The following is a 20,923-nucleotide window of genomic DNA, read 5'->3' on the forward strand; positions in this document are numbered from 1 at the left end:
ATGCAGAGCACAGACTAAAGGCCCGTTCACACCAAGGAAGATAACGATAAAGATCGTTCTAAATATAAAAGAATAGAAGAGTCCGCACCACAACTATTACGATAGTGGCACAGAGAAACTATTTCGTTGAAATCACTTTCAGAACGAATTTTTCCAGCAATCAGAATCCATCCTTCAAGAGCTCAAGCATTTAAAACACTAGTCGACATAACTGCAGCGATACCGACCGCTGGTGTGCACACATTTAGTTATCGTTCTTGGTGCCATTTCTATTTCAAATGTAGTGTGCTTTAATCTATAGTGTGGTTGCCTGTTTAGAAGAAAGAACAAACTCCAGTTTATACTTCATCTTCCTCGTCTGCAAGGATCACCAGGGAATCTGCAATTAAAGAAAACACTTAATTTAGAAAAAAAAGGAAATCTTATGCATTAAATCAACAGTGCCCATTAAAATAATCTAAAATACACCAAACAAGTTTGGCTTTCATAAAATAATGCAAAATTTTAAATTACAAGGTATTAGGTATTGCATAGTATTACCAGCCATATAGCTGAACAAGTAAATTATAGATTTTATTGATATTAGAGCACCTATAAATTGTGATGCAGGAACTGTGGTTTTTACCATCCCAAGTCATTTTTTGTACCAATCAAGTGAATGCGAGTTCTGCCCATGGGAGGGGCAACATGACATTTCCCTGGCCGATTCAAAACAGGTCACGGACCCTCCATAGACACCAAGGCGGTGGGAGGGAGAACTTAACCACACCGTGTAACCGAATCAAACCAGTGGTTACCCCTTTTCAGCCCACTGGAATAGCCATAACAATACCATTCACATTGCAGTAGAGAAGACATGCTCCTTTGAGACTGACTGAGAGGCTTTTTATCAACTGCAGGGCTTTGTAGCCTTTTAGAGAAAAAAAAAAGAAAAAAAAAGACAAACAAAAAGCTCATTTTGAAAGTTGTTTGTTTTACTTAAGACATTTTATTTATTTATTTTATTTTTTTTGGGAGGGTGTGGGTCTAAATATGAGGTAAAAAGAGTCTTAATAATTGCTGATGACAGAATACATAGTTTTAAGTGCAGAAAAAGTCAAGCTCAGGACTGCCCTAGTGCTGACCTATGCCTTTCAGGTTGCTTGAACACATCAGAATTGCCATTGTTGAGGTTGATTAATTGAGTCTGATAAGTTACCATGAATGAAGATTGTTATAGAGTTTAATGTGGTGGGCCTGGGTTTGTAAATGCTGCTTTCAAATAGTTCTGCAGAAAAGCATATGGGCCAGACGTATTCATGAACAAAAAAGGAAGAAAAATTTATTATGGTTGTGTCCAAGCAGTCTTGTCCCCCTTCTTTTGATCATTTGCCGAATGACTTTGAATCCATGCACTTGCCATGTTAAAAAGGGAACATTTAAATATTTTAGAAAAAAGCGAGATTTTAACTTGCTGCATAAATTTTACTCTCTTTGATAGTGTTCACAATGTTGTTCAAAAGTTTAATACTTAGCCTACTATATTATGTTTTATTATTATTATTGTGACATTTTCCTTAATCAAACAAATTGGCATTTAAATCAGATTAATTTTAGAAGACAATATTCATTATTAAAAAATTAGGCTCAGCTAACAAGAACACTCAGACAGACAGGCAGACAGCCTTGGCTTAGATGTCCAAATACAAGCTTGTAAAAGTGCAGGCTTGAAATTATTCACACCACCTTAGATTGGTGACACACTGAATAAACACAATCTGCTGTGTGACAACAATGTTTGCCAACTCTTTCCAAGTGTCAAGACCCTCAGTAGCCGGTGCCTTATCTCCAGTGTCTCAATTATTGGGTGTCAGTGGTGATGTATGGACCAGATTCCCATTATTTAGACATGGGCTGGCTAGCAGTTGTAGAGGTCACTGGCCAGGCCCTCTGGACAGAGGACCAGTGACCCCCTTCATGCTGACCCACTATAAACCTATAAACTACTGCAGTGGCCTGTAAACATCTCTATCCAGAGCCCAGGCTGCAAGTACAATATACTTTTCACAAGTACTTAAGCAAATATACAGAGGGTTAGATATGAAGCGGATGCTTATATCCTTCTTATATATATATATATATATACACATATACATATACATATATATATATATATATATATATATATATATATATATATATATATATATATATATATATATATATATATATATATATATATATATATATATATACACATTTGTTTTATTCTTATTTCTAATATATACACACCCTCTTATGCTCACCAAGGATGCATTTATTTGATCAAAAATACATAAAAAAATAGTCATATTATGAAAGCTTAATTTTCAGAAACAACACTCTTTCAGTGTCACATGATCCTTCAGAAATCATTCTAATGTGCTGATTTGGTGCTCAGGAAGCATTTATTATTATTCAATGCAGAAAACGGTTATTTTTGTGGAAACATTGATACTTTTTTAGGATTCTTTGATGAATAGAAAGTTCAAAAGAACTGCATGCTTTTGAAATAAAAGTCTACATGTTTAATGTCTTTACAGTCTCTTTTTATTTTTGTTTAATGCAACCTTGCTAAAAAAAAAAAAAAATCAATTACTTTCAAAGAAATCGTACCGGCCCTAAACTTTTGACTGGTAGTGTGTACATGTAATTGAAATAATTATATTATATCCATTAAATCAACAAACATTTGCAATTAAAAGAAGAACTAATGCAGAACCAATGACACATTTATTGTCTACTAGTGCAAAAAATGCCCGTGCAAAATCAGTTTTTGTGTGTGTTTTTAGTAATTGTTGGTTTGGTGTGTGCTCATTGTTACAATTACACAGCAAAAGTTCAGTGACATTTTTATTTGTGCATGGTAAAAAGCACACAGTGAACTCCGAGAAAACGCTATGCTTGAGCAAACAGTTTGTGAATAGGCAACTACAAATGATGCCCGTGAAAGAGACTGTGAACGCATTGAATAGGATATGTTTAGTTGGTGAATAGCATAGGCTACTATTACACAGTAGCGATAGCGTTAAGCGCACCAGAATGAAATATAATATTCAGAAGTAAACAGCATAGCTGACTTACAGATTCAGTTAACATCCACAAATGAATAAGCACCTCGATTCAGGGAGCAGTGCAAAGTGCCCGTGCAAAATCAGTTTTTGTGAGCTGATCGCCGTCAAAAAAGTTCAGGAGATATTTCTTGCGATGGCAATATGATCAAAAATAACTTTATATTGATTCAATGGATTAATTGCATTTTGAAAAAAAAAGAAGTCATGAATTTATTGCATTTTTGGGAAAAAATAATCAGTTTTTATAATAAATCTTAAAAAATTCAAATCCAGATTTTGATTTTCAATGTTGTTATAACCTAAAGATGCTATGTGAAAGTTTGAAACAGAAAATAGTGGTTTTCACACATTTAGTGGTTATCTCACATTCGAGAGATATGCGAATAACACACAGACAGACAGACGGACGTTTCTGTAATTTATAGATAGATGGATTTATCACGTTCGGGAACCAAACTATAATATTCAGAAGTAAACAGTGTAGCTGACTGAGTGTTTATGTCAGAATGTTTATTTTTAAACCACAACCTTCTTGGGGCTTCTTTGACCGATACAACTCTCTAATGTCAGAATGTTTATTTTTAAACCACAACCTTTTAAAAATGATATATTTAACGATATCTTTTGCATTTCTCATCCAAACAATGTCAAACTTGGCACTGCACTTACTCGTGCCCGTGGCGAGACACCTGTCGAGTTTGAAATCAATCGGACTAACGGTTCGAGAGATATGCGAGGAACAGACACACACACAGACAGACAGACAGACGTTTCTGTAATTTATAGATAGATGACTACTGGCCTGTTGAAATCCACCGACAGCACAGCGCTGTAATTTGGGCAGATTGATTAGTTAGCTTCTGTGCATCAGATATTTGTGTCTGAGAGCTTCCATATTGACAGAAGGAATTAAGTCTTTTAGGTTATCTAGCCAAGTCACGCCTGCTAAGCTCATTAACCTCGATCCCAATCATCAGAAAGTCAATAATAGGCAAAAGAGAGATTAAAAAGTAGCTGAGGCAAGACAACTCTCTCCATCATTTCTCATTCCTTCTCCTCATGTGTCAGTGCTAATATGATAATAGTGCACAAGGCAGCTTTTCAAAGTGATGTGACATATTTGGAAATCAATATCTTTGAACAATGTATAAACATCTTTTTTGATGTGGTCAATTAGGTGTTAATTAGGTGTTAATGCTATACGACAACTGTAATCAAGTTCAATTAGATCTTTTAGTTACTTGTCTATGTTGTTATCTCTTTCAGGTTGACGTGCACTAACCTAATCCAGGGAGAGCATCTGCACCTCTCTCACTCTGTAGACTTATGTCCACGACCCTGTCCCTTTTCAGCTGGCCTCCAGCATCTATAGGCCTACGTGGCTTAGAGCAGAGGGACATTTAAGCTACAAAGTCCATCACAACAAAACCAGAAGAGTTTCAGTTGGAAGGTTCCTTACCAAAGGAGCCACTTTGCTGTTTATGTACAACCTTTTAACAGTATCATCTGCTGGACTCTTCTGCTGTGGTGAGCAAGGAGCATCCATCTACAAGAAAAAAGACATTTGAAATATCTCACATTTACTCATATGTATATATGTTGGTTTCATTTTATTAATGCGGACATCTCATAGATGCAGTTGTTTTTATACAGGGTCATGATATTTGCTAAACTCCAAACTATTTGCTAATGTGGACTACGTGATGAAAACTTCATGAAAGCCTTTCAAGCAATGAGGAACCATTTCTCATAAGTCAGTTTTCAACATATTTCCCATATTACTAAGGACATTTTTTAAAGATTTGATCTTCACAAGTATAACCCAACCTGTACACACACTCTAAAAGCGGAAATATCTAGAACTACATTGTTTTAATGTAGTTAATCATAAATACTACAGACAATTTAACAGAAAACATTTTCTAACACCCAAACAGAAAACATTTTTACAATAAAAAAATACATATATTTACTTTATTTATAATATAAATTTATGTCAGATTTAGCTCACTTCTGTGGACAAATTTTAAGTAGTAACACACACGTAAGCTTTTGATCCAAAGTTTAGGGTCAGTATTAAAATTATTAATTGTGATTAATCACACAAATTTTGTGAAATTAAGCATATACCATTTATGTTTAACACATTAATTTACGTAAACACGTCATCGATTCTCACAAAAATATAGGTCTTTTTTTTTCCAAAGTAAATTTAGTCTTTCCAAAAAAAGGACACTTGGAGACTCCAAAAGGATACCAAATAATATATGGAGTCCATATAATTCAATGCGTGAATTATTCTCTCTGCCATCTCTGATGGAAGGGCTGTTTAAATGACACTGTTTTCAACTAAAAGTTGAAAACTTTTAATTGCCGTTCATTTTTCACAACAACGGCGCATTGGCGACCTGGAAGCGTCTTTTGAAATCTGTTTTCAAAGTACAAGTTTGTGTAAATGATACCATTATCGTCTCCATCTAAACAACAAAAATGAAAATTTGTGAAAACAATGACGTCATGCGCATGCGTGTTACGTGTTAAGTCTATAGACGCATACTGTTTCTTTACAAAGTGACATTGCTAACTACTGGCCTGACATGCATAGCACAGCCATTTTTGTCGTTTTCGCGGATCTTTGTGAACGGGATCGTTTTGACAAGTCGTCTGTACGCGGAAAAATCGAAGTATTTTTTTTTTTTTTTTTTTTTTACCGTTTTAATTACATTGTTGTCATGTAAACACCCTCAAAATGATCTGATCACAAACAGAGAAGCGAAATCGGCTTAAAGGGTTAGAAAAGAGATTTCCGCCTAACATTGTAGATACTCAGTGTGATAAACTCCCGAATTTTAAGGGTAAGTTTAGCTACATGATAACGATGTACTAAAAATGGAAACGTTTTTACTTTGCCTTTCTCACAAACAACATTGTCAAAACAATCCCCGTTTACATGGATCCGCAAAAACGATTAAAAATGCTGTATTATGCATGTCAGGCCAGTAGTTGTCACTTTGTAAAGAAAAACTATGCGTCTATATTGACTGAACACGTCAACGTTACGTATTTTAGAAAAGTTATTTTGAACTTTTTACTGATCCTGAAAAAATCCTGAAAAAAAAAGCCATCACAGTTTTCACAAAAAAAAAGCAGCACAACTGTTTTCAACAAGGATAATGAAATGTTACTTGTCTTGAGCACTGAATCAGCATGATGTGACATTAAAGACTGGAGTACTGCCTGCTGAAAATACAGCGTTACCATCACAAGACTAAAGTACTTTTTAAAACTAATTATTAAATTGTAATAATTTTTTACAATATTACTGTTTTTACTGTAATTTTGATCAAATAAATGGAGCCTTGGAGAGCATAAGAGACTTCTTTCAAAAACATTAAAAAGTCTTGCTAACACTAAACTTTTGAATGGTATTGTACAGTATATACAACAAAAATAACATATATAATGGCAAACATTAAGTATGTCTCTATTATCAGCTGTTTTCAGCTGTTTTCATGTGCATTTTTTGTTTAATAAATGACATCTGACACAGGCAGGCCACAACGAGGTGAGCCGAGTTACATTTGTTCGCCTGCTAAATGGGATGTGGGGTGCAGAGCAAAACAAAAACAAAACTTATGCATATTCATCAGCCTTCACCAATTGAGGCCAGAGATGAGGGGCTTAATGGGTGTGCACCTGTTAAAGTCTGTTCTGGGTTAACCTCTACTGTATATGTGCTCTGTGTGTGTGTGTGTGCGGGACAGGCCACAGGTGCAGATTTCATTAAGGGTTACATGATTAAAGCTCCTTCCCTCTTTCAGAGTGGTAAGATCAGCTTTGATCAAGCAAAAGAGCATATTGTTTCAAAGTGGACAAAACTGTATCGCTCTCAGAGAAGCTACTGACCGCAAAACTGACTGAGGCGTTGTGCAGAATGGCTTCCTGTCGCTGCAAAGTCTGCCGTAAAAACATCTCGTCCTTGATGGCATGGAAACTTAAGAGAGAGAATTAATCAGTGTAGCAGAGCTCATGGAGCCTAATGAAACAAAACTGGAGTCACAAAACTTTAGGGTGTACCTCTGTCTTAAAATCTCAAACTTATTTTCCCACACCTGATTGGACATGCACAACTGCTTATTGAGCCTGATAACATTTAAAAACAATAAGAACAACAGAAGCAGTGGAAGGAACAAGTACTGTAAGATTGATCTCTTTCAAAGTTTTATTATACCTTTCAATCTCCTTTTTCAGCACTGCTTCAGTCTTTCTGTGTTCTTTCATTTTTTGAACCAGCTCTGTATCCCCAAGAAGCTGAAAGAAAAGAAAAATGCTCAGTTTTAGAGAAGTTTATGGATGCGTGTATGCTACTTCAACAAAGAGAAGGGTACCTCCATGGTTGTAAGTTCTGCTGGCTTCTGCTTCTCAATTTCAGTGGCAGCTTTCTGACAACAGGAGAATCACAAACATATACTAAAATTGCAATGATGCATTTATGTACAGTAATTGTAAGTCAATAAAGGAGTACAAATAAAATGTTACTTTTGTGTCTTTGCATTACATCTTGGATTGTTCACCAAAAAATGAAAATTCTGTCAAAATTTACTCACCCTTACAGTATGTAATTCCAAACCTGTATTCAATTCAGTTCATTTGTTTAGCGCTTTTTACAATACATATTGTTTCACAGCAGCTTCACAAAAATGCATGTTCCAATATTCTGTTCTTACTTTACTTTCTTTCTTCTATGATTTTGAGAAATGTCTCAAAATGTCTCAGCGTGTTTTGCTCATACAATGAAAGTCAGTGGGGTCCAATGTTGTTTGAACTCCAACGTTCTTAAAAACATCTCCTTTTGTGTTTGTCACATTAAATAAAGTTTATAGCAGGCTTAGAGCAACATAATGGTGAGTGAATGATGACAAAATTAAAAAATTTGGGTGAACTGTCCACTGAATCTAGCAACACGTTTCATGTGCCTGTCCACCTCAGCTCAGAAGAAAGGAAATGGCTTTGAAGTTTTATCTGTTTTCTGATAGAGATTTAAATGGAGGGCCATATTCGGTGTGTCATTATATCAGTCCATCGCTCACAAAGGGTCATTTTAACACCAAATGTCCACTTTGTTTGGCATGTCCAATCAAGGCTTGACACAGCTTTGTGGAATGTCATGTTGGCTGATTGAGTGCATACGTTCAGAGCAGTGTGAAGGTCAGGTCACCTGAGGTCAGCTCGGACATCCACTTTTCCACCCGTGTTCCCCCAAAAAGGCCTAACAGAACGTGGGAGTCCCTTTTTAAGTTTCTCTTAGTAAGAGTGGGTGCAGAGTGTGTTGTTAGTCTAACCCAACACAGAAAGGATGTCAGTCCACCCTTTTTCTTTCATCCTAACCAAAGAAAAAAAGAGAATGGGAAAAAGAAAGTTTCCTTGCCAGATTGTTCAAAGACCCATTGTGTGCAAAAAGGAGTAGGTGTTGATTTGTGACAATACAACGGAGAGTTGTGTAAGGCCTCATGAAGTACTCTATATTGAGAATGAACACTAATGAAGGCCTGTTACACTTCAGTCTGTTTCCTTACTAGTTTGATGAATGCAGCTGCACATATATAGTTTAGACATAAAATAATGAATAATTGACCATTCAACCGAAGAATAACCTTTTGAACATTTCCGATACATTCTATGTACACTACCATTCAAAAGTTTGGGGTCAGTAAGATTTTTTAAAAGTTTTTTATGCTCACCAAGGCTGCATTTATTTGAACAAAAATACAGTTAAAACAGTAATAATGAGAAATATGACATATATATATATATATAATTAAATGTTTCTTTTTATTTTAATATATTTTAAGATGTAATGTATTCCTGTGAAGGCAAAGCTGAATTTTCAGCATGATTACTCTTCAGTGTCACACGATCCTTCAAAAATCATTTCAATATGATGATTTGGTGCTCAAGAAACATTTCTTATAATTATCAAGGCCCGAAAACAGTTGTGTTGCTTAAATTTTTGTGGAAACAGTGACATAACAGTGACACATTTTTTTCAGTATTCTGATGCATAGAAAGTTCAAAAGAACAGCATTTATTTTAAACAGAAATCTTTGGTGACATTATAAATGTCTTTAATATAATTGAATGCATCATTGTTAGTAAAATGTATGAAAAAAGTATGAAAGTATTAATTAATAAAAAATAAAAAAAACTTACTGACCCTAAACTTTTGTTTGTAGTGTGTATTTTGGAATAATTTAAAAATAATAATTTTGAGGGGAAAAAAAACCCATTATCAATTAAAATGACATGATTTTGAAAAATAGTGCTTCTAATCATTCAAACACAGACCACATGTTTAAAGAACATCTGTTGGTGAAGGCTGTTTTCCTAGATAAATAAATCAAACTGTTTGAGCCTTGTATCTACGTTTGAGTCACTGTCTATACAGGGTCAGGCACGTGCCAGTTAAATTTGAAGCTAAAAAAAGATGAGTTCCACACATTTCCATAATAACTAGCCACAGTGGCCAAGCTCATTGTAAGGGTGTTTTATGAAGTGGACTTTAAACCGGGCTTATTGTCCACTTTGATTCAGCTGTACCCCATCACCCACTCCAGCCTGTCACCATGTTGTGTCAGCTGCATGCCACATTCCACCCTCTCCTAGGCACTGAGGCCAGGGATTCACACTGGCCACCTCCTCGGCCGCCTCTATGCGGTCAGCATGTTGACAGAGTCATCGTCCTGATTCCCCCCTCCCCCCTTAACAAGCCATGAACAAGCAAATAAAATAAAAAACAGGATGTCCAAGAAGCCGTGATGCTATGGCCATTTTTATAAAGGATCTGCTACAATAATAGTTTATATTGTGTTTATTTAAAGGTAAGTATGATAAGCACTGGAAATAGCATTATATAAAAATATCAATCAAAAAATTTAAACAAATAATAATTATAATAATTATTAAATTATATTATAATAATAATTAATTCATATACATAAATTGTAAAATATGTTTAATGTAGAATAGAATAGAATAGAATAGAATAGAATAGAATAGAATAGAATAGAATAGAATAGAATAGAATAGTCAGCAATGAGTGTCTATGACAATTTATACACTATATTTGGGGTCGGTAAGATGTTTTAATACTTTTGAAAGAAGGTTATTATGCTCTTAAGCTCACCATGGCTGCATGATTTTATAAAATACAGTAAAACAGTAATATTGTAAAATATTTTTACAACTTTATAATTATATACAGTATATATATTTTTTTTTTTTTTTTTTTTTTTTTTTATTATTATTCTTGTGATGGCAGAGCTGAACTTTCAGCATCATTACTCTTCAGTCTTCAGTGTCTCGTGATCCTTCAGAAATCATTCTAATATGCTGATTTGCTGCTCAAGAAACATATCTTATTATCAGCACTGACAGTTGTGCTGCTAATCATTTTCGTTGAAATTTTTTTTTTCAGGATTCTTTGATGAATAGAATGTTCAAAAGAACAGCATTTATTTGAAATTAAAATCGTTTGTAACATTAGAAATGTCTTTACTGTCACTTTTGATCAATTGAATGTGTCCTTTCTGAATTAAAGTATTAAAAGAAATGTAAAAATCTTAATGACCTCAAGCGTTTGAACGACAGTGTAGGTGAGCATTAATAGCTTGAATTAAGAATGTACTTAACTTAGCAAGGTTGTAATTCGCATCTGTGATAGAAAAGGCATTTTAGATGTGCATTTCGATGAAAAAAGACAAAGATCTGCACTTGACAGAGGGAGAGAGAGCTGTCATCCATCACTCAGGGCTGTTAATGAATGCGTTTCACTGTTGGTATGGGTTGAATTTTAACCATAGAATCATGGCTAAAATCGATATTACTTAGACACTGCGTGTGCACCTTATCCTCCGTCTTTACTTTAGGACACTGATGTCTGGGGTAATGGAGGGACCGTCCTTTGGTCAAGAGTTCAAGACCTCCAAACATCCTGAGACTGATAGGACTTGAGTCAAGTCCGTGCCATATCTGAGCATGTGTTCAGCTGCGTCTCATACTCACCTCCAAGCGTGAGGCTTCAATGCATGCAATTTCTTTCTTCATCTCCTCTTTTAACTGTTTCATCTGCAAAAAAAAATTTAAATGTTATCTCACAAACTGAAACAAGAGCAGACAGTGAGAGACTTCATGTTGCTTGCTTACTCGCAACCATCCCAAAGGTTCTGGGATTTTAGGAGCATTTACACCCAGGTTAAAACTTCAGAAGTGGTCAGCAAATGGTACTGATGACAAGGGCAGTTGTGTGGTTGATGGGCCATTCATTTGGGTGTCTTTTCAAAGAGGTGAAGCTTACACCCAGCTGAGCTTCACACTCCACTCTGGCCTGGGCTTCAGCCTCTCATTATAGGTCTTTTCTGCAACCCTTTGGCTATGGAAACAAATTTTCTGCTCCATTGATCAAAGTCACCACAATAAAATAGGGCTGGGCAAAAAAATAGATTTTTCGATTAATTGTTTTTTAAAATGTGGTCGATACAAAATCGGTTCTCAAAGGCCACGAATCGAGATTTTATGTTTGTTTTATCTTAAACATAAAATAACCTGATCCTGTTTGATCAAGGCATGCGAGTTCTGACTTGTCCAATTTTCAGCATCAATTTTTCATCTTGCATTAAAAATCCTGTCTATTCATTGTATGCATTTGAAAAATAGAGTTTGGGTTCTGTTTTAATGTACCCAAGTGTACCTAAAATAAAAAGAGTTTAATATACAGGTTTGTGGCTCTTAATTTCTTTTTATTAATTAACCACTTGTAAACTTATGTGCACTATTCTTTTTTATAAATATAGGATTTGTATTAAATCTATATTCATTGAGTCGAATCGAGAATCGAATCGGGAATCGAAATCGAAATCGACTTTAGAATCGCAATCGAAAATTGAATCGAGAATCTAAATCAAATCGAATTGAGAGCTTGCAAATCGAAATCGAATTGGAACATCTGAATCGATACCCAGCTACAATAAAATGGTGAAAAAAACGTAGTTTTTTCAAAATGTCATTTTTTTTTTGTACTTTACATTTTTATGCATAGCCACCATGCTAGACCTTAACATTGAGTTTGTCAGTCAAAGCACAAAGGGGCGGCTCAACAAAGGATGCAAGACTGAAAAGAGGCCAATCTGAACAGCTACACTAAATATGGATAATCCTTTTCTCCTGGTGGCTCAAACAACATTAAGGAGGTCTTCATTAGTGGATTTAACCAGGGTTTCTACATAGAGTGTGTTTGGCCACCACCTGCTCCATTAGCCTCTTTCCTGGTCCTACCAGGTTTTGTGTCCACTCACTATTATGTGAAGAGCCGGAAGAACATTATTGATCTGAAACTAATATGCCTCTCTATTATAAAGCACTTTAAAACAGAAAAAAGGGATAGAAAATATTGTTTTTTAAAAACTGTATCATACAGTACTTGTATATTAAATGATACAAATGTGCATAATAATATATTCAATACAAATTTAAAAATATGAATGCCCTTTTATGAAGTCTTGATTTTGTTTTAGGGGTGTTTTTTAATATATTTTCAAGCTCGATGCTACATTATTACAGCTCCCATTTCCCCAGTCTGTCTGGAACGCGTCGTTTTCGAGGAAGCCCCTCTTTCCGAAATACGAAATGTCCTGTGATTGGTTGACCCAGTGTGTTGTGATTGGCAATCACAAGTTCGGGGAATGTCCCGCCCCTTTATTACCGCGAGCTCTGCTCAGATGTAAACATTAAAGATGGCGTCAATTCGAACCCGATTCAGACTCTGAATCACTGTTAACGAACAAGAGGATCGTGCAGAACGGATTTCATGTACGGACTTTGAAATCACGGATTTTACAGGACGTTTCAGAGTGGTATGTTTTTGTTTGTTTCTGATAAATTATAGATATGACGTTGTCCACCATTTTATCATATTTTGTCGGAAAACTATGGTAAACAGTTTATCGATCATAAAATCTTGGATAATTTTCCTAAGGGGCGGTGAACAGTCTTACAAAATCAAGAGCTTACAAAAGCTACAGTAAACAAACACTACATCAATACTGTAATATTAGCCTAGTTATTGTATTGTTTCTGCATTGTAACGTTACTCTGTATGTCTGTTGTTCTCCGTAAAATGTGCAGCGCAAAGAAACGTTGAGGTTACAGTTTCAGGAGCAGTTTTTCAAAATAAATTTTAACCACACTAAGTTTGTCAGCCTTTTTGGGGGTGGAAAAAACAGGACAACACTCTTCATCTTCTCTAAAGCAGCCCAACATGGCCTCACCCCCTTTGTTGCATGTTCCCGGGACAGGATATATGTAAATGTTAGGGTTTGTGATGTCACCAACCCGGGAAGAAGCTCATTGTAATACCTACCAGCCATATGTTGTGGTCCTTAAAAAGCAATTTCTATAAAAGGAAATATCTCCCTTTGCATTGAACTTTGAGCATAGTAACATTGCAGATGTTGTTTATCTTCAGACAGCAACATTATACACAAACTTAAAGAAGTAAAATCATAACAAGGACCCCTTTAAAATTAAAAATGTCTTATTTTAAAAAAAGTCTTCATTGCAGAACTTTAGTTTATTTATTTGATGTATTTCAACAATTAATTTCATTTTCAGTAGTGAGCTATGTAAGTACGGAGCCCCTAAAGGGATATGAAATGGGAGGAAAAATAGTCAAAGCTTTTGCGTTCTCTCGCAAAAAGTTTTGCATTCCGAGAAACTTTGCATTCGCATATTTTTATTCCTTCACCATGTCCCTTTAGGGGTTCCGTAATGTACTGTATGTAATATACTGTATATAATAATAAAAAATGTAAATAAATAAATAATCTAACAAGTGACAAACATCTTTATGCATACTGCATGCATACTCTTCTTTACTCTGCTGAAGAGCTGTGCTAATATGAGCATTTGATTGCAGGGTAAATTATGCCAGCTTTGACAGGACCCTTGCTGCTTGTCTCCCAGCAACCCTGCAAGGCCAGAGGGAGACTTTTAACCTCCGAGATTCTGTGTGGCCGGATTCAATGGCTGAGTACCATAGAGTCTTTCACACTCTTTTTACGTTGTCCTCTGTGTTCATATTTTAATTCCAGCCATTGTGTGGCAAACGTGGTGCATATTGTTCCTCGCAATCAACTGAAAAATCAAATGCTGTGTAAAATTATACTTGCTAACCACATTTTTTCTGTAAAACTGTCTGTATTTTAAGTATGTAAATGAACAATTTAGCATTCTGAAATAATTTTAAATGAATTAATATTGTATTCAAAGGTTTTGGTGGTAAAATAAAGCAATAGGCTGGCATTTGAGCTAAGGACTTATGAATACAAGGCAGCAGTCCAACTTAGAGCGTATTCAAAATGCACAACAAAGCACTTGGACCACATGGTTTCTTACTGTAGTGCAATAATATAAACTCTGGCATGGCCCCAATCTTAACACCACGCAGTGCTACTTCACACACACTTCATCTTTACTACACAAAAGATAAAACACTAAATAAACAATACTATATCAATACATGTTAAAAACGCTGCCCCACGTCCATTCGCCAAATGTTTTACCAATATCAACATGCTACAATGTCAGCTTGATGCTAGATATCCTCAGCTGTGCTTGATCACATATCATAAAATAATTTAGTTCTCCCTCATGCACCAGTTGCTGCATAGTATTTAATTCATGGTAATTTGCTCCGCTGGCATGCTTCTCTCTGCTCATAGAGCTAACACAAGAGTAAAACATGCAAAATTATGAGGGACAACATTGTCTGGGCTGCAAACCTGACATATGCTGCCCTATTTATCTTAGATGTCACACAGTAACCATTTCTGGAACAGGAAAAACAATATGTAGGCTATGTAATGGAAGTGAAAGGGGTCAATTATTTGAAGATTTAAAAGCAGAAATGTGAAGCTTACAATTTATAAAGCACTTACATTAATTCTTCTGCTAAAACGTATTTAATAAGTTGTAAATTTGCATATAACTTTACACACAAAAGGTTAGCAAATTATTTTTTTACACTAAAATCATGTGAACTTACTTCCATTGTATTATTATATTAGTGTAGTGTCTCACCAGAACATAACATAGCATATGCCACAAATGCTGCATTGAGTTCTAACTATTGAATCCAGAATTTTCCTTCAACAAATGAAAAAAAAAAAAAAAAAAAAAAACTCACCTTTTCTCTGACACTTTCTCTCTCAAAGTTTAACTGCATTTTCAGTTGTCCTTGTTCATCTGTCAACTGAAATAAATGAAAATGAAAGTGTTATAAATAAAACTAATGCAATAAATGTATTTTACACTTAAAGTTAAAGTGTGTTTTTAACTTCTTTGTGTACTATATAATACCATTTGAAGGGCCTTTTTGCTGTCGTCCGCCTCTGATTTCAACTGTGCTAAATTCAGAAGTAAGAGAGAACATTTGTTTTTTAAAAAAGGACAATATCTAGAAGAGAAACAAAGGCTGATGTCAGGAGCACAACGACATGACATCCACTTGTCTTTGTTCATCTTTTGCATCTTGGGTCAGTGGACTGAAGCCCAGTCCTGGCCTGCATGACCTGTTCTGGCTCAGGGTCCTGACAAGCTTCTGACCTGGTGCAATGCTGTTGACACGTCCACTCACATGCACTGACCAAACACAAACCACTAAGTTCAAGGGCCAAGTGTGTGTTAATGCCAAAGTGCTTTTATTTCCTTAGAGACTTAAGACCTGGACAGATCTTATCTTTAGTCACAGCCAATGCAAAACATTTTAGCAGATGGTTCTTCACATTCTGAATGGAGATACATAAAAGGATTTGTTTTAGTTTATGTTCCAATAAAATGGATGATGGATTTTTTTTTTGTAGCATTTGAAAAATAGGTGTTCATGCGTAATCAGAAAAAAACTGTGGCATAAAATATTCAGACGGTTACCAAAGTTACATAAGCAATGAATGAATATCAAACACTATGAGAGATAAAGGCCTGACCCTTGAGAATACACCTGTCTTGTGTTTGCTTTCTCCTCACAGACTCCCACAGAGTGTGAGATGATAGCTATGGTCTGACAAGTGTCCTCAAACATTGCGTTTTGAGTGCTAACTACATCACACGCCAGGACAGATAAGGGAAAGAGTCTATATTTCCCAAACAAGCATTTGTGACAAATGTTTGTTTTTGTCCCAAAACCCACTGGAAAAAAAATGATACATACTTTTTTGTGTGTGTGGTTCAGCAAAAACCGAGCTAAAACATGACATTACCCAGACTCTGCTCTTTGGATTCCAGGACTCTGTGAATTTCTTCCAGCTCGACGTGCAACAAGTCAATGTTATCTTTTAGCTTTTCATTCTCTGACTTCAGTCTGCTTTTTTCTAGGTCCTCCGCTCCCTCGGTGCCGATCTGAAAAATGACACAAGTCCTTTTTAACTTTCCCTTTACAGCGCCAAACAAAAGCCACGCCGCTCAAGCTGCGTGGCAAATATGAGTGCCATTCAGTCACAAAGCAATCGTACAACTTTCTGCCTCCTACCATTTCCCCCTGAATAATAAAAAGCGAGAAACAAAAACCAAACACACTTAGAAGAAGGCAATCTCTTTTTTTTTCTCCTTTTCTCTCTTTCGGCCTTTTCTTCTTGCCCGGAAGAAAGACGGCAGTACATTACATACAAAGCCCATAATTCATGGGGACATTTTTATTGACAGGAATAATACATATCATACTGTTTGTGTGCCCCTGTCATTCAGGTCAATTTATTCTGGAAGTCAAGGAAGGCAGCTGGGGCCTATCCACCCACAGTCTGGGCTCTGCTTTCTAACAAGCTCGGCAGAGCCAGGGTTTGAGGGGGGCGATTGGAGGATGGCTGAGCAGCCCCAGGGGGTTCGCAGAGAGCACAGTTTCCCGGGGGGGCTTGTTGCCTTTGTGCTGTCCCTCAGTAGCAGCGCTGCCTGTGTCACCAGGATCACATCACATGTCAGCGCTCTGAAGTTTGCAGACTGGGAGCCGCATGGAGCCCATCAGGTTCCTGTGATATCCACGCAGTTGGCCCTCTACTTTGTACCGCAGCAACCATTCATGCCCCGAACATTAACAGGGCTTTTGCATGCCTGTCACACTTAAGATTGTGCAGGCGTTCAAAGGCTTTCAAAGGATTTTCTTCTTTCACTTTCTTCACTCTGTCTCTCTCACTCTCATTCATAAGGAATTGCGATCATAGAGAGTTTTGGATTCCAATAAGTTTATTTTTACGTTTGATGATTTAACTTTTTTGATAATCTCAACATACAAGTCATGGTGCCATTTTAGTCACACAGAATTAACGAAACTGTTCCGATTGATGAAATCTTGCATATGGTTTCTTTAAACAGATTTAATCCCAGAATAAAGAGCCATGTGTTATGAATGTGACTCCCCAAGTGTGACGGTCAGATGATGATGTACATGTCATGGACCAGAGGATTACTCTATCAATAATAGGAATGGACATTGATGCATCCAGCATGACATAAATATTACTCCATGCAGGGTGGTCACTTCAGCTTTCATTGTCATCATCTGCTGTTGACTGTGAGGAAGTGGCGGAGATAGTAAACTTATGGATTCATTCATACTTACTAAATTTCATTTTTCATCATCAAAGAGGAAAAAAAAATGTACTCCAAGGAACATCTTTCGGCCCTGTCTGAACAGTCCAACCTTTAACTCTGGCTCCACCATCTGCTGCAGTAACAGAACTACAGGTGATTAGCCATGCATCTCTCCTGTGGGCGTGAGAGTTCTCATTAGCACAATGAACAAAGCTCAACTCCGCCGGGCTGCACTCATTTGTTACACTTTGAGTGGCAGGTTTTGTATGGCCGTTCTCCCAGCCATCTGCCTACACAAGCAGCCGTTTTGGTTGGACAGAACTCAAACACTAAGGGTGAGAGATAACTCTCTCAGGCGGAGTGAGAGGGGCATCCTATTAAAAAGGCTAATAATAGACACCTCACTTATTGGCACCTGATAGCTCATTCATGTTGCATGTAAACCCCTTTTGCAAGGGCATAAAGGTAAGTAATTGATTTCACTTTGTGGAACGCAAGAACCTGCTTATTAGTGTATGGCAATGGGGCCAGGCCACTCCCAAGTACACTTCAGGCCATAATAGAGCAGGCCACTAAACAATAATTACCATCCTGCTGGTCAATATCAACACACGCTGGATGACATTTAAGCAATCAAGAATCATATTGACATCATTAATGATAAATGCACTACTGGCTAAGTAATGCTTCAGAACAAAAGCTACCCTCAAAAAAATGTTATATATATATATATATATAGAGAATATCTTGTTATCAATTTCAACATTGACAATAATAAGAAACATTTCTTGAGCGCCAAATCAGCATATTATAACGATTTCTGATAGATCATGTGACCCTGAAAAATTAAGCTTTGCCATCACATGAATGAATTACATTTTAAAATGTATTTGAATAGAAAACAGCTGTTTTTGATGGCAAATTGGCAATCATATTTCACAATATTAGTGTTTTTGCTGCATTTCAGCCTTTGTCAGCATTAGAAACTTATTTAAAAAAACTTTTTTTAAATCTTACTGACCCCAACCTTTTGAAAATTAGTATCCATTCTGGTCCTTCTCCATTACTTTGTGCTGATACAATATTTACACACATACAGGCCTATAGTTCAAAAAATGAAACACTATTGTGTTTTTTGTGATGAATGGCATTGTCTGTACCTCATATTTCTTCAGCTGTTCACTTATACACTCAATCTTCAGGTTCTTCTCCTGAAGCTCATTAAGAAGGTCCTTTACTCTTCCATCAGTAACATCACAAACCAGATCGGTGTCTTCCTTATTCTTTAAGAAATGCGATTGTGAGATTGTGAATTTTGTAACAATCAATAATATCAAATTAAAAACAAAATATTTGTTGATGTTCCAAACTCATTAAAAGCTTACCTTATAGCTGGCTTTGATCACCTGCATAGCATCAGAGAGCTGCTGCTGATAGCTTCTCCGGAGAACAGATAATTTCTTAAAATAAACCAGACACCAAATTGAAGTCAAGTTCAATGCAGTAGTAATGATCATTACAGAAGAAACACATTTATTGATGAAACTTGAATACAGACCTCTTTGTAGCAGTTTTCTTGATTTTTGATTTTCTCATTCATTCTTGAATAAAGGGCATCCGATTCTTCCTGCAGTTTGGTCTCATACTGAAAACCTATCATTTTCAGTTTCTTTTCAGTGCCTTCTTTAAACAAGTGCATTTCCTGAGATAAAATCAAATATTTTAATAAGACAGAATATATTGCTTTAGGTAGGAAATAAAAAAAAAATCAAACTCCCAACTACAAATACTAATTTATTATTGAGGTGCCATCACAATATTGTAGAGGACATCTTTACCATAGTTCACTGTGAGTGATGGAACTAGAACACATTTAGTATAGCGTTTATGGCTGCAAGCCTGCTAATCAATATGTTTAACTCTGCAGGCTAGAGGATTCCTTGTGAAGCTACTGTTCTTCACCACAAAGCCACCATATGCCCTCTCAGCAGGTGACCTGGACAGCCCACAGTGAGGCCACTCAGAGCTAAAGTTAGAAGAATCTTGAACTAATAAGATGAAAAGCCAGCAGCATGAATGAACTCACTGAGTGTATCTAGCGGAATGCACTGACACAGTATCAGCTTTCGGTGGGTCTTTTTTGAGGCAAGAAGACAAACTTGCATTTTTAGAGATGGCTGCAGATTGATAGCTGACAGATTGCTTCCTATTAAGTGTTATGAATGAACAGACCCAGCTTTAGATAATAAGGGACTGACTATTCATCTAAAGGTAGCAGATACACACCTTCATAAGATCTGCAGTGTCGGCAGCAAGAATCTTTATATTTGGCAGCTCTGATTCGTCAGTTTGGACACAGGCATCTTGTCCAAAAAAACCTGCCCTCAACTGATTGGACAGAGAATACCTGAAGAGGGAGAAAAGATCGTGGGGTGGAATCGGCATAACGTTAGTTCACCGGCAAAACTTAGCTGAAGTTGATCCGATGCCTTCAGCAACTTTACAGCTTGTTTGCAAGAGAGCAGAAAAAAACTCTTACCTACGTATTTCGTCAATCTCTTTTGAAATCAGCGCCTCCTCGGCTTCATTCGCAATGCTGTTTATTCTCTTTTCGATAACGTCCATGACTCCAAACTACAGGGCATAAAATGCAATCGCACAATATTTTTGCTACAGATTTCTGGTGCGCAAAACGGTTGCCGTAGCAACAGAAACTTAACAAGAAACCAACGACTCAGATCACACTGCAACATGAGCCGGCACTGAATAAAAAACAAAAGGTAATTTCGACTTTTTATCTCACAATTCTGACTATTTTCCCTCAGAATTGGACTTTATATCTCCCAATTGCTAGTTTGTATCTCACAGTTCTGAGTCCACATTGCGAGATGAGAAAAAAAGTCGCAATCTTTTAAACTGTTATATTCCGTGGCGGAAACAAGCTTCCATAATATGATACAGTCGTTGCACATGATAAATATATTATCGTTTTAAATAATAGAACGGTATATATATTATATTATACGTTCGCTTTTATAGCTATTAAAATGTTATAAATAATTTAATTATTTAAACTGGCCTGTATGTTCTTAATATGTAGGCCTATTAATTTGACAGAATTTTCCGTATTTTTTTTATTTTTTATTATTATTATTATTATTTTTTTTTTATACAGGTGTTTTGTATTTGAATTTTAA

The 20,923-nt window shown here is 36.2% G+C and overlaps 1 protein-coding gene across 1 annotated transcript; it reads right to left on the reverse strand.

Moving 5' to 3' along the window:
* Positions 1 to 218: 218 nt before the first annotated feature.
* On the reverse strand, positions 219 to 20,403 carry cUnh10orf67 (chromosome Un C10orf67 homolog). Its single transcript, XM_079877803.1, has 16 exons — positions 20,266 to 20,403; positions 20,013 to 20,133; positions 19,285 to 19,428; positions 19,112 to 19,186; positions 18,887 to 19,009; positions 16,403 to 16,541; positions 15,504 to 15,550; positions 15,331 to 15,396; positions 11,154 to 11,216; positions 7,481 to 7,534; positions 7,324 to 7,403; positions 7,170 to 7,235; positions 6,999 to 7,086; positions 4,552 to 4,638; positions 4,375 to 4,474; positions 219 to 379 (listed from the first exon to the last, which is right to left on the reverse strand). Exons 1-16 carry the CDS (start codon positions 20,349 to 20,351, stop codon positions 339 to 341), a joined length of 1,380 nt encoding a protein of 459 aa, XP_079733929.1. The 5' UTR covers positions 20,352 to 20,403; the 3' UTR covers positions 219 to 338.
* Positions 20,404 to 20,923: the final 520 nt, after the last annotated feature.

The sequence above is a fragment of the Squalius cephalus genome (assembly GCF_949319135.1).
Source record: "Squalius cephalus genome assembly, chromosome: 7".
Taxonomy (NCBI): Eukaryota; Metazoa; Chordata; class Actinopteri; order Cypriniformes; family Leuciscidae; genus Squalius; species Squalius cephalus.